Source organism: Manacus candei, unplaced genomic scaffold (assembly GCF_025592945.1).
Source record: "Manacus candei isolate 608988 ecotype Guabito, Panama unplaced genomic scaffold, ASM2559294v1 h1tg000005l, whole genome shotgun sequence".
In the NCBI taxonomy this organism is placed as follows: Eukaryota; Metazoa; Chordata; class Aves; order Passeriformes; family Pipridae; genus Manacus; species Manacus candei.
In genome coordinates, this window is record NW_026138053.1 from 11,922,694 (window position 1) to 11,938,306 (window position 15,613).

General features: G+C 36.0%; 1 protein-coding gene across 3 annotated transcripts in view; it reads right to left on the minus strand.

The window, feature by feature from the left end:
* Positions 1-15,613, minus strand: part of COL24A1 (collagen type XXIV alpha 1 chain) — a 124,630-nt gene that overhangs the window by 67,128 nt on the left and 41,889 nt on the right. For all 3 annotated transcript variants that reach the window (XM_051803852.1, XM_051803849.1, XM_051803840.1), the window contains exons 14-20: positions 14,670-14,714; positions 12,038-12,091; positions 11,902-11,946; positions 11,467-11,520; positions 10,784-10,837; positions 9,297-9,350; positions 2,180-2,233 (exon numbers count right to left, since the gene is read on the minus strand). In XM_051803852.1, the coding sequence (XP_051659812.1) occupies positions 2,180-2,233; positions 9,297-9,350; positions 10,784-10,837; positions 11,467-11,520; positions 11,902-11,946; positions 12,038-12,091; positions 14,670-14,714 (360 nt within the window). The remainder of the gene's footprint in view (positions 1-2,179; positions 2,234-9,296; positions 9,351-10,783; positions 10,838-11,466; positions 11,521-11,901; positions 11,947-12,037; positions 12,092-14,669; positions 14,715-15,613) is intronic.

The window sequence follows — 15,613 nt, forward strand, 5'->3', positions numbered from 1 at the left end:
AGAACAGTTCTCTAAAAATAAAAGCTGGAGGAAATCTTTTAGAACTTCAATCAACTTAAGACAGCTGGGAATCCCAAAAGCCAAACAATTCCAAAGTTATGCAGCCCTTCTCCCTCAGTACAAGGAGCAGTATAAGAGTTTTTCCAGTTTGGTAATCTTTCTTTTCAAATGTAAGCCATCAGTTCTCCCTGATTAGGACAGGCTGTCAAAGCTTTTTGCCTCTAACACCAAATGTGCTGGAGAACATTGGATCTTGTTCAGCTATGTAATGTCTGTATCGAAGGAACATGGAGCCTTAAACTTTGTAGGCTACCTTTTAGTACCTTTATTTCTAACTCTGTGAAAAGGCAACAAATCAGTAATGTATGTATTAGCCATCAACAAAACTCTAACAAAAACCCCTTGCATATAATGTGCAATAATACAATCCTGGTGAAGAAACTGGGCAGCAGGGATTAGATCTCAGTTACATCATTCGTTTATCACTTTGGATGATTAAATCTGAACTGCAGTTCAAGAACTGTTGTATTTCTCTTCTCCTATTTCCCCTAGACAGTCTTTTTATTTAAGTGCTCTGGTAACTCAAACATAGAAGCAACTGTAATGATCAGACAAACTCATTCACATAAGGCTGCTAACGTTATATATACACACATACAAACAAGTTAGCAAAGCAATAAATCAGAACTCAAAAAAACAGATTATTTGAGATGTTCTCAAGAATGATCCCCTTTGGCATGGAGGCATTCTTACAATCTTCCAGGAACAAGCAAGACAATATCTTCAAACTATTTACTGCTCCCAATCCTACGTTTTCTTGAGCAGTCTGCCACAGAATTTCACAACTCCGTTGATGGAAAACATTGCAATTTCCATGTCTGTTTATTCATGGACAACCTTATGTTTTGTTCTTGGACAATTGATATCGTTGGTCTTGGACAGTTTTGTCTCATCAGTTTCTGCCTTCTGGTTTACTTAAAGCTCAAAAAAGCCCTTCATTTTGGTACAATGAATAAACTGCCTCTCAGAATACAAGCATGTAAGTGTTCTTTTCTTCATCTAGTCTCACTTGATTGAGTCCTGGAATACAAATGCCCAGAACTGTACTACTTAGATAAAACCTTCTCATACTTTGTGCATTAATAAGACACCTTGCCTCATGTGTTCTAGAATTTCACTTAATTTCTAACTGCTTTATTGTGTTTTTATTTCAGAGAGATTTGGCAATGTCTTTGGTCTAAGTTTATAGTAGGATTTATTGTTTTAGTCCTTGCATGAACCAATTTGAAACAACAGAAGTGGAACAAATTAGCAAAAAGTGCAGGTTTTTAGATCATCCAAAGACACTCAGCTTTGTTTCATACAGAAATTTCATTCCATCATATTTATGACTGTTTATCACAGAAAATACAACATAAGATTTAGTCCCAAGGCTGGTAAGTGAGGAATTTCATCAGTACTTGCCTTTCAACAACAAGTAGTCAGTCTTTAGATATTATTCAGCTATCTTCCTCTAGGTTAATTTCTGACCCACCTGCACTTTTTGTATTAGTCTCTACAGCTTCCATTAAAAAAAAAAAAATCCATGTGTTTTTATCCAAAGTTTTATTAAAACTCTATACATGTGAATTATTGCCTAAGCTGGGTCTAAAATATTGGTCTACTAAAGAGCAGAAGCTAAATTATTCTGGTACAGTCATTTTTTATATCTATTATTATATCTTGGTACAGTCATTTTTTATATCTATTATTATATCCATAATTTAATCCAGCATGTGAATTTTACCCGTTTTTCATATCTTCAGCTACTACTTCTTTCAAAAACTGTTAAAAGCAGTTTGTATTACTCTGGTGGGACAAGTTATACAAAGGTCTGCGTGCATTTGGCATGCATTTTATTTAAACACTAGTGAAACATATACTACTTTCTAGCTACATAGGATTTTCTCACACTTATCTTGCCATTACATGCTTGCACCCAACACAGTAAGTACTCTCATGACTGTCTGGACAGCATTAAACATTCAAATAGCTTCCTCATAAAATACCTGAGGCAAAGTACCTGTATTCTGACAGTAAGATTATCTTCTCATAATGCCAGTGTCCACCTCTCATAACCTTTTCCTCAGAGATTTACACTGTTTCCTGTTATTTTGAATAGGTTTTCATATAATCTTACCTTAGGACCTTCAGGGCCATTTAATCCAGGTACACCAATATCTCCTGGAAACCCCTAAAGAAATCATACAGACAAATGATTTGCAGAGTAGGAATGTTTCCAATGTACTTGTTTTGATTCTGTTGATTCACTTAGCAAACCTGAATCACGGAAACAAGAAATAAATTTGTTCTACCATCCCAAAAATGTCAAAATTAATTAAGTTTCCTTGAAAGGACTTGGATACGTGACAGATTTTAGGCAGCTTTCCTTAAACTCAATTTAGCAGATGTCAGCATAGATTTAATTTCTCTAAGCATAAGACCTTTTATCCACTAAGCAATGTTTGAAATTAAACTATTACACTAGTTTGGATGGACAACACCACCAAGCAGCCAGCACCAGGTCCTGCACTTATGAATTCAACTATTTTTTAAAAAAAGTTTAGAGTGCAGCTGAAGCCCTTTAATCCTTGGCCACACGTTAAGGACGAGATCGCTGCAAGATTAAGAAAAGGGTAGGAAGCCTTTTGCCTCCAAATCAGCAGGTGATAATCTAGGTCTGGTTGGCACTAAGTGAAGGTCACCAGCATGTAGCATTATTCAGAATAGGCCTTTGTGAAATAGCATGTGGTATAGGTCAAGCTGTCGTAAAGAAAAAGTAAATATGCACAGAAAATGAATCCACTAAAATTATCACTGCAAAACATCTGGCCAGTAGGCATTGAGTGGGACACCATGAGGATGTCTCTGTATCAGAGGAATTCAGTGCTACAACCAGATTGCTTTATTAGGAATAAGTGTATTAAGGGAAAAAAATGCTGCAGCTAACCCTTGTAAAATACTGTAGAGAATTAAGTTTCATAAATATCCAGAGAAGATACCTAATCTTTATATTTGTAGAATAAAATAAAGCATTGGTAATTGACCCTTTAGTTAGCACAGTCACTTGCCAAAATAGTATTTGATTTTGGTTTTTAAATAAGCTATTAAATATCTTTAAATCTTGACTATCTGAAAACAGCAAGACTGCCACTTCCTCTGACCAAATATTTATTACTACATCTATGCACAAACATGGTTTAACAGTAGAAAAAACAAGTTTCCTTCTTCCCTAAGAGAAAATCATTACAGATCAAAACTTATAAACATCCCTATTTGTATGCATACTTTTTTCAATAATGGAAATGAAAGCATGATACACGTTCAGAACAATGTAAAGAACACCTGATAGAGAACTTCCAGCATAAAATTCTCTCTGGCACTGTAATGCAGGCTAATATATGTCATCACTAAAACTTCCAGAGTCACATTCTAGGTTTTCTGAGCAAGAAAGATATAAAAAAAAAAATTGTCTCGCTAGGCAGGTAATAGTTAACCATACTCTATTCTTCAAAAACAGCTGAGCTTCAAATACAGGTAAACATTTCTACTGATTATTCATAATTAGCTGACATTAATCACCAAAAACTTACTAGAAAGGTAAAGATAAATCATATCAGAGCAAGAAATGTAAAAGCAAATATTACTTTATCCTCAACTATTATCTGTTCGCTTTCTATAACCTGGTCTTGACAGGATACATTGAGACTTAAAAGTAAGGATTTAGATGGGATGCAAATATTTTGAGTCACATTTATATATTAAATAAAAAATAAATTTATAAATCAAAATATGAACCAGAATTAAGATTTATTTTTTAAAAATCAGGTTTAGTACTTGAATGCTAATGAGTATTAAAAGCAAACCACTAAAGAGTAAGAACCCTCTGAGTTTCTGAGTAAGTAGAACAATGCTAACACTCAACATTTCACAAAACATCATAGTGGTTTCATTTCCTTTGCCATAAAGCAGCAATTACTAGTAGAGCTGTGCAACAATCCCAACATGCCTCTAGGTGGCACAGAGTATATTATTTTCATGTGACCAAGGCATTGAGACTGATACCTAAAGCACTCGCACCACCCTAAATTTCTATATAGCTCAGAAGAGGAGGTGTTGGGGTTTTTTTAAATCCTGTTATCTACTGGATACACTGTTATCTACTGGAATACACTGAAGAATCAGGTCAATTCTTTAGAAGTCTCCAACTCATCCTTTCTTAAGCTTAAATTTGCTTATTTACAGACACCAAATAGTTACCAAGGGGTGGGTTGTTTTGTGCGTCTGTAAATCTTTAAGTTTCTAATATGTGAACGAGTGCAAAATGCTGACACAGAGACAGCTTCCCTCATGGTTACAAATATTCTAGAAAACAATACGTTAAGAAAAATGTTAATTTACAAAGATTCTTATGCTTTTATAAGGGAATACATCTACTTTATTGATTTATTTATTTGTATAAATTTTTCTAGAAGGAATTCAGTAAGGACCATGAAACGTAAGTGTTGACAAATATTATCACAGAACAATAATGGTATTTGGAAACCTTTCCATGTCAGGCAAAGTCTTAGGATGCAAGAGGGCTACTGGCCTGAGAGCGTCGACACTAGCAATGCATTAAAAAATTTAAAATCCTCACCATTATCTTTTCTGTGAAGCTGGATTAAGACTTTTCTTCTCGAGTACAATCATGGAGAGAATGCAGATGCTATGACAGTATTAGAACACTGTTTCCAAAATGTTCTCACATTAATAATCCATGAAATAAGTGTAATAATCCAGGACACAAACAGCCACTTACGACAATTCCAGAAAAAGAATGAACCAGAAAGAAGTTCTTAAAACACCTCAGCAGTGGCACTTGCCATTCAGATTCCTAGTGGTGAAGTGGTACACATTTCTATCACCACCTAAATTTGCCAGGAGTTATTCAGCAGCCAGCTCCAAGTGAAGCTACTCCAGATTAAAAATTCATTATTCTTCCCTAAGTGAAAGGCAGGAGATTAATGTACAGTTTCCAGCTGCAACATAGTTTTCAGCAGAGACTATTCAAAACAAAACATCACTCGATATTATGACTTCTGCTAAGGAAATGCGAAGTGTAGATCCTTAACGTCCTGTCAGCCAGAAGTCTGGCAGCTCACAGTACACAAATTATTTTCAAAATATTGCTGCACATGTGGCCTTTTGCCAGCAAAGCACTTTAGAGTTCACTGTATTTAATCAAAATAGAAATGACATCAGAAAAATCTAAAGTAACAGCTATCTCAACACAGATGTGCTTTAACCTCGCTGTGAGTGTTGCTTTTCATACAGAACATTTAAATACAAAATTAACATATTTATTGCTCTCATTTATCTGTATAATGTTTCATTAACAAAAAAATGCAGAGATGATCAGGTTGTTACTATGTTAGTTCATGTCTCAGTTCCTCAGAGATAATCACTCTGAAGAAAATGCAAAAGGAGGGTCACATGAACAAGCACTGTTCAACATTAAAAAAGTTAAGGTAAATTGAATATTTCTGCAAAATTAATATATATTCATTGAAAAAAAGAACCCAAGGCATGTACTTATATCAAGTAACTTCGGGAAAGAACCAGCTAAATATTCTGTGCAAAAGCAAGTAGAAAGTATAAGCAATTCTACATTAAGAACAGCTCTTCAGATGTATGCCAGAACATGCAATTAATTCAGCTATTAGGTTGTCTTTATTCCTATATTTCCTTCCAAGTTACATTGCATTTCCTGCAAGTTACTTGATGCAATACTGAAACAGAACAACTATGTTATCACTAATCTCATGGCATTGTTTGCACAAACTCAAAAAATCATGTGATAAGATAAAACACACATTAAAAATAAAGTTTTCTTCTTAAATGAACAACTCAAAACAGCCAGTGATTCACTTTAAAAATGTGTCTTTTTAACTGTTTACTGTTATTTGAATGTATCCTTCTCTTTTGTAATGATATTGCCTTGAGCGTGAAACATACCAGCTAAATCCCACATGAGCACCTTCCTGAAGGAATAACCCAATGACCTCCAATCAAAATACTGCACAGATGAAAAAAGTTCAATTGAAGATAATGAGTAATGCTCTCTCTGCTCCAGATGAAACCTATTTATAACACTCAGAGCACATCTGAAGAAAACCATCACCCTTATTTTGGGGGGATAATTAAATGTGATTCTTAGAGCAAAATTTAACTATAAAATATTCTGAATACATGTGGAAGCCAGTTAAAAATGTGTCTAATTTCATTCCCATTAACAATAAGCATTACATACTTCATTGTACACAGTAAACACAGGCATTGTGGGTTAAAATAGTCAGATCAGCACTTTCCAGTTGTCATACCAATAAAATAAAGCTCTATAGAAAGTTGATATTTTGGTGGTTCATCTTCGGATGCATGACAAAGCAGCAAAATGTGTAAACTGATGAAGAACATGCTCCATAAAGCGCTCGCTGAATATATCCGGTGGTTTGTGAGCAGCACGCATTCAGGCATGCGACAGACCCTGGCTCTACAGCAACATACCCAGAAGAGAATTTGGCTCAACACTGCAAGACTTCTGCACTGAAAAAAAAACACACTTGGCAGCCAACCCTTGTACAGCCGCCCAGAGAGTGAGCACGAAACCTCTGTCCTTCCCTCTGCTCTCTCCTGCCCATCAGCACTGCAGTTCTCAAACAGACCCTGGCTATGGGTAGGTGGCTTATTTCAACTCTGATCCAGTTACTGAGATGGCAGAGGAAAGAATTAAGAAGCAATTCACTGCTGAGCTTCACTTCACAAAAACCTGTGAGGATGATTGTAGCCTGCCAGCCCTGCTCCCCACTGTTGTGTGCAGAGATACCATAGACTTCAGCTGCTATAGTGCCAGATTTACAGCAGTTTGCAGGGGAAGAAAATCAGGGATATAACTGCTTATTCTTCACACTGAAACTGAAATACTGTAATTTGTAATTGGAAAGACCAAAGGATCCCCAGTTTCTTACTTCACATGTACCCAAAACCAGTTTGACCACAGGGACAGGCCACACTTATAAACTCCAATGTCTTAAGTGTTGGACAAAAAGGGAGAGAAATAGTTGGAAGTAGGATCTGACAGGTTCCTCCTGCTCATAGCAACACCCAATGAATCCCAATGCAGCCATTTTTTTTTTAAATAAAACATTTCCTAGGAAGCATAGGGTATGGATTGCCATGTCCATACCAAAGTCAAAGTACACCTCTTGTAATACACTAATTCATCACATTCTTCTATTTACAGAAACATCAAGGGAATAGGTAGCACAGGATGTAATGTCTGTTTTCTACATGGGGTCACAGAAAGTCTGACCATTCAGATAATATATATGAGCAAGGAAAGCAGCCCTTTTTGACCAGATAGCTGTCTGTTTTTAAAAGAACAGACATGATCAGATATGTGACAGCAGGCTTTTCTTGTAGAAAAATCTACCCCATTTGCTCATACTTCATATATTCAGTTGTGTCTAAACAGCTTCTGGCAATGACAACTAGCTTATTTTTATAAGACAAAGTAACAGGGAGAGTAAGATACAATCTTCAGTTTTAGCTGCTTATTTTGAATTCCTTTTATTATAGAACTTCTAGTATTTTCAATTTGTCAAAAATCCCAGTATGCTACTACCCTGCATCCCTTCTATTTCTGTTATTTTGTCACATGGTGACCATGTTTTTATGAAGTAAAAGGTGGCAAAACTTCTTTTGCTTTATTTGGACCCGTCTGGCAGGATTGAAGTTAAGCAAAACACTGCTTTGTTTTTTTTAAACCTGACATTTCACAGATAATTATCAAAAAAAACCCCAAACAAACAAAATAACCCAAAACCTAGACACTCAAGTTTTCATTATCTAGCATAATGCACTTTATTTGCCTTCTAACAATGAAGTAATTCTGCACTCTTGAGCAAAAGGAAATGCTGAGCTTTTCAGACAGAAAATTTCCCATCCATATCTGCCCCGAGGGTACTAGCCCAGAATGATGATCTTTTCCCCAGACACAAAGGAATATGTCTGTGTTGGAATAAGGATCTGTGAAGGACTACCAGAATAGGCATCAGAGTCAGCAGGACATCAGCTTCAAGACCAGCAATTTGGTATTAACCTGCCACAGGTGTCCCTTGCTGAAAGCTGTACAAAGAGAAGAGATGATGCAAGGACCTCTTCTGCTAATAATGAAGAGGCTCGCAAAACCTAAAATCCTGAGCCACAGAGGGATGCAGCTACGGACTGTGGACAACATGCACAGGCTCTGTGTCTTCTGCACACCCATTGACTAAAACAGACAGGCTTATTCTGTTATTGTGTTGCTACAATGCATTTAACCAGCGAGTTTCCCTCTTCTTCAATAAAGAAGGCAGGAATACAGAGACTTGGTTTCAGGAGATATGCTCAAACATGTAAAGCCAGAAAAACAATAATTTCAAACATAAATCTCTCAGACATACCAAAAAAAAAAAAAAAAAAGGGAAGCTCCCAAACAAATAAACAAACCCCACCCCAATACAAACAAAACCTAAAAAACACTCATTGCAGAGAGCTGGTTAAAAAAGAAGAAATTGCAATTTGTGCCTTCATCTCTCCAGCAAATACATGTGTATACATATGTCTTTCTGATACATATCACAGTATTTTTCCTTAATATAGGAAAATAAATGTCAAAAAGAATAAAAATAGAACAATTTGGAGACTGACAGTTTCTGTATAGACTTCCATAGCTCTGCAGAGTTCTTAGGAAACTTCACTGCTAGATTCAACTGCTTGGCAATGCTTCCCATGTAACTGGTGTTTATTCTTCATGGTCCTTGCAAACAAAGCTATTTTGTAAGAGATAAATATGTAACCAGGCCTGGAAAATCCCATTTGTAAACATGCTGTGGAATTTATGAATAGAAGTGTGCCTGAGAAATCACATGAGCCTCATTCAAGGTGTAATCCACAGCAATAGGATTCAAAAGAGAGCAAATCCCAATCACATAGACAAATGAGGAACTAATTTGTATTCAAAGCTCCGTATATTGACATTTTACATCAGAAAAATTATGAGGTGGAATTTTTTGTACTTTATGGAGGAGAATGAATTAATCAATTATGACTGAATAAAAAGTTTTTTTATATTCAACTATGAAAACATTCTTTTATGAAGCAAACCCATTTACCTCTGATTTTTGTAATTTAGAACTAAATTCCATTCAATTTACCTCTATCAAGCAATTTCTTACCTCAGGTCCCTGAGGACCCAGTGGTCCATGGGGTCCAGGGTCTCCAATTTTCCCCTTGAAAAAAATCCAAACAATTAAGATTTTTGATTATAATTTATTTTAAAAACATTTATTAACAAGAAAGCCCACAGACGTGTTGAGATGACTTTTTTACTAAATAGGAAATTTTATAACTGCCTCTCTTTGAATTCAATTAAGACTAGTTCTTCATATCTCTTCAAAGTCACCAAAAATAAAAAATCAAATTAGTTTTAGACAAAGAAAATTGGGAGTTTTGAGACAGTACAAATAGTCACAAAAAACACTTGAAACATATAGTTGTTTTCACAATAAAACCTACATCTTATTTAAAAGTCCAGGAAGTAACTGTTACAGATATTGGTTTACATACTTCCCTATATATTCTAAGCATCCAATCATAGCCAAAGAAATGGCAGTTTTGTGATTAATAACAGTAAAATTAGGTCTTTTCCACATGTTATAGTGAGTCCATTATATACAAATACTGACACATCTAAAAATGGGCCAGATTATTTCTCTAAGTTATATCTGTTCTTCCACATATTTACGAGTTTTGCCAGGCCATACCTAGATGTTCCTTGAGCAAAATTAAAGTCTGACCTGGAAAATATTTTTTAATTTTCAGCATAAACAATTTTATTGTAAATTTATTCTACAAAATTAAAATTATATTACTTGCAGGACTGACTTCTCAAAGCTTAATTTAACATAAGTCACAAAGTTGGTCACATTCAGTATCTGCTTAAAATCCACTACTGTTCAGACAAAGAAAGTATTTTTTATTGAGTTTAAGGGCCTATGACATTCATGGGGTCTAAGTGGCTTGACTGCACATACGAAAATTGACACTGGAGTATTGTCAGCTTTTAATTATGCACTAAAAAGATAGAGAGATTAGTGCTAAAAACAGGTGAGAAAAAAAGTCAAATAACCCTGTGCAGCATGCCTTTTCTGTCTCAACATTTACAAACCCAGCAGAAGTGGCAGCACTGCACAGATGCCTTTAAAGTTGCTAAAAATCAATACATACTGGAATTCATGACTACTCCCAACCCTGTGAGAATTGGCTGTTATTAGTAAGATTTCACACACTCTCTCCAAATCCAGCTAGTCCAAATGCTCATCTTGGCAGTTCCCAAAGCTCTCAGTGGATTTGCTTCAAATATTACCAACATGTCTATTCCCTCACAAAGTGACTGTCACAGAATACCTAACATCCTAAGAACTTCTCTATTAAAATTCGACACATGGACTGACCTCTGTAAAAAAGCCTTATATCTTAAGATCTGACTCACTCACTAACAGCAGTCACTAGAAATAAAAGCATCTTAGACCTTATTCTTAGTGTATTATGAATTAGGTTGCTTCTAGAGGATTACATGTAGTATGAACCTTATCACACAAAAGTATCAAATAGAACAACATACAGTGATATATTAAGAGCAAAATTTGGTGTGTAAACTTACTGGGGGTCCTGGTTTTCCTCTGATCCCTGGGGGTCCTGGTAAACCAAGAGCACCCTGAAAAAAAAAAAAGCTATTATATATACATGAAAATGAATTGTTAAGTTTGAAGCAATAGATTGCTGTATTTTGCCACCTGAAACAGACTTCAAAATAATTCTGTAGGATGAGAAATATCTTCTAACACTGAACTTTCATCAAAAGAGTTCTCACAGGATGTGCTATTTCAGTGACTTCTGATGTACTAGCCAAACAGGAAAGAAGATCCTTATTTATCTCAGTTTCATGACACGAAGGAGCATGTCCGACCCTGTGCTGCCGCTAACCACACCAGGCCCAGGTGAGCTGCAGATGAACCTCAAGGTTCAAGGGAAAAATGTCTTTTACAACAGTTTCTTAGCAAGATTCAGATCATACCATAATTCTTTTCTTGCTTGATGTATCTCTAAACACAGAGTTACCAGAATTCTATCTGTGCCCTTTACTTGTCTTTGTTCACATGTTCAATAACTAGGTTTTAATGAGCACAGCATTTCTGAAAAATATGTTAATTCGGTGATATCCAATAACTTTTACTACTGCATTCTACTTTTATGCAACTGACCTGTTGCATTTTAAGAGATTCAGAAGACTGATGAAGTTGATGAAATTGGGTAATTTCGTGAAAGAATGCGATTATAAGTTACCTTATCTCCTGGGTACCCCTGGTCTCCTGGCTCTCCTGCAAGGCCATGTTCACCCTAAACAACATATAATTTTATACAGACATATGTATGTGGCTTAAAATGGGGTAGTTTTCAGAATTAGAGAATGAGAAATTTTAAATACTAAATATTAAATTGATCTAAAGCAGGTCTTTCACAATGCAAAATATTGCACTGAAAAAACCCCTCCAGGAAACCCTGTAGACTTGGATATTGTTATGTCCAGTAGTAAGTGTTCTCTCCAGAAATAAAATATCAGATCATGAGACTTAAGTAATTTTAAAAAATAAAAGTCAGAAGAGAAAAGAAATCAAAAGGGAAAAGGGAAGGTTTTGCTAAGTACATTGTGCTTAATATTTAGAGAAGGGAGTCTGAAAGAACTATACATCTCTAAGATAATGAAAATATTTAAATCACCTTATCACCTTTCATTCCAGGTTGTCCCACACTCCCTGGGAAACCCTGTTAAAATAAAGAAGACATAAATCCCATGTTCAAATATAATTTGGAAAGCAGCATAGGCACCTGGCTGTGGGATCATTTAACACCATACCGTGGGCCCTGGAATTCCTGATGGTCCGCTCGGTCCTGCTGGCCCAATGCCTCCCTATCAAACAGAAAGAAAGGTGACTGCATTAAACATTTGATAAAATGCAATAACTTACAGACTGTAACAGAATGTGGCATTTTCTGCACCACAGAGAGAAACCAAAATCTTTTTCAGGCTAACTGCTTGGGGAAAAAAGGTATCCATATCTACAGTTCCCAACAACATCAGCAGAAACCCAAGAAACCAAACTTGCATCTTCTCCTGTAGATTATAAATTCAAGAGGAGATCACAGTGCATTAGGCAATGCAGAATAAGGAAGCTTTCTTTTGTACTGCAGCTGCACATTCTGAGGCCATTCTTGCTGTCCTTAAGGTTAGATGAGAACACTTCTCTGTAGGCATTGAATTTGGTTAAAGAAATTACTCTATGATGAGTAGGGCCATAAAAAATGGCCTTTTATGGTCCTTTTACTAGGATTTCTCATCTATCAGTGACTTCTACAAGTTAAAAAGGAATTATTGGACTCAGTTTGCTGATGCTGCTCATTTTGCTATTGTCCTTATGAACAAAGCAAAAATAGTACTATCTCTTGCCACTGCATACAGCTGGGCTAGACAAGCTACTTGAATTAATGCTGTTGGTTTCTGCCAGAAAAATATATTTAATCTCATATTCAGTATTCATCTTGTACTAGTATATTGTGTTATAATGGCCTAAGTATTTTAAAGCAAACATTGAGGGCTGCAGTTCTGTACTCAGTTTCGGATGACCACTAGTATCTGCCTGAGTAACAGCTGTGTGAGCTGAGGCCAGGGAGCACAAACCCATTTTGAGAGCAGTTGTGGTCAAGGAAATGGGCTGCACCATACAAGCTGTACTTTGGGATGCTAGGGTCACCTAGAACTCCCCCAGGGTCCTGGTGAAATTCTGCTACAGTTTAAAGAGTGCAATGGTCCCTCGTAAAGAAACTCTGGAACAAAGCAGAGATCTTCCAATTATCTAACTGGGAAAGAGGAAACCAGACAAACCAATATGGTGTTACTGGAACTGTGTGAAAAAGTCTCACACATAAAGAAGGCAGGTCAATCAAATGGAGCTTACACACAAAAGAATTGTTGATTACATGCTGTTCAAAATCTAAATATGCCACTGATTTTTTTTTTCCCCCAAGAAGTAGCACTCATTATGGTTATATTTCACCTATGTACAAATGGTAAAAGCTTTGGATTGGTGATTGAAAATTATTTCTCTATTTCACAAAAAAATTATTGACACTCAATGTCTCTGTCAATAACCACAACTCAGCAAGAAGGTAAATGGAGCTTTGACCCCATAAACATTTATGCTCATGAATTCTAGATAGGGCAAAACTACTGACTAAGGTTTTGTCAAAATAATCAGTAACAATACCTTTTTAGAAGTGATATATAGCAGGCTTTTTTAAAAAACCTAGATACATTAATACAATTATCAATGTCCTTGAGGTAAAATTCGAAAGACAGTCATGTAAGAAGGAAAAGCAAACTGTAATTTTAAGAAAATTCTCAAAAGTGTAATCTCCAGGAGCATGAGTGCTTCAATTGGCTTGAATATGTCAACTGACAAGAACAGAGTAAATTCATGTTTGCATGATGAGGCTGGAAGCTACAGAGTTTTCTTGTGTTTTCACTATGGCAATGCCATAACAATCCCAATCAGACAACAAGGGATGACTTACAGGAATATTTTTTGTTATAAACATATCATTAAAAAGTTAATAGTAATTGAACTCAACTGTCGTACTTCAAAACGAAAAGTCAGATGACCATAAGTGTAAAGTGACAAACTTATCAAGAATGTTTCAGATCTGCAGATATCAAAAAAAAAAAACAACCAAACACGAAGCAAACACTGGAGACAATCACGGTTTTCTTAATTCAAATGCAAACATGCTATTTCTCCTACGTTGTGAACATGGTTGCATAGCCAAGCTTGATTGAGACAATGTCAAGAACAAAACAGAGGTCCTCTATGAGTAAATAGATGAATTACTTTTAAAAAAAAAGGGAGTAAGACTACATGGTATGAAAGCATGACTCTTTCCCACCTCCTGTAGGACTCACTGATGTCCCAGACCTTCTCTGGCACAACTGCATTGATACAACTACAGTGTGCAACTCCACACTGAGCACCACAACCTTCTTCTATAAATATTTTTTTTAAAAATCAATATAATACTGTTAACGAGCTGAAGTAATTTTTCTCAGAAATTAAGTCTGCTCTGAATTTGGCAGCCATGTTCAGGAACGAATGAGGGCTGAGTTGTTAAAATGTTTTAGACAACTGCACTTTTTGAAAAAGTAACACTGGTTTTACTGCTATGAACTAGAAAACTTGGTTATTTCAAATAAAAAAAAACAGACACACTGGATCAGAAATAAGCATACAAATCCACATCAAGTACAGAAGTACTCCATACTGGCAACATGACAGCAGTTTTGTAGAGTAATATTAATTAAAATCATGGCTAGCTAGAACAAAATCTGTTTAAATCCTTGGATTTTCATAATAATTTTTATTATTTCACAAACAAAGACAAACACACAAGACAAATATTGTAATGAAACCATATCAAAGTAATAAAAGTGTACTCACTCTTAGTCCTGGAAATCCAGGAGGACCAACCCCACCAACAATTCCCTTCAAAAAAAATTAATTTTAGATTATCTGAATTTTACCATTTGAAAAGAAATCCCAGTGATAAGATTAATAAAAGTGATCTACAGAGCAAGTTATTTGGGATTTTTATAGAGTTCCAAACGAGTGAGAGCTTATCACTGTACAGAGGAACACACTTATTAAAATCTCTGGATTGTGCAATTCGATCTCCAGATATTTGTGTATGAAATCATTCCTGCTGCTACTGCAGGGATATGAGACTTTTTTTACCTCAATACCTAAAATGGGAGGAAGAAGGAACAATTTTTTGAGGGCGAAAAATGAATTAATATTTCTTTGAAAGATGAATAGAACAATGGCTCAGTTCATAGAAAGACCACTGCAAAATTAACACTCTCTTTATGAAAAATTGCTTCTTGATACAAACTACAGTATTTGTACTTTAAAAGAAGTTACAAGTTCAACAGTACTCTACTACTGCCTCTATCACACTCAAGTTTAACTCAGAAGAGGTTAAAACGCTGCAGAAAACAGTTGCCAAGTCTCTTTGCCTTACACGAAACAGGTATTGTAACCCTCCAGATCATCATGTCTCGTGCAGGCTGTCCCAACACCTGGGACCTGCTACTCAATGTCAAACAGAGGGATCACCACAGCCTGTTGGCACCTACAGTGCAGGGGAAGTTTTATGCAAGCAAATCTAAGCCCATTCTGAATGTGTCCAACTGGGCATGACTTCGACATGGCCCAGAGGACACCTCTGTGCTCTCCTCTGTCCTCTGGTGCCTAAGCACCTTCTCCAACCTGCTCCAAACTAACCAGAAGAGAAGTTGGATGCTCAAGCAACATTCTCCAAGGCAGATCACCATCCTCAGAGAACTGGGAGGGTGTTGTGGAAATGAAGGATGGCATCAGTCAGT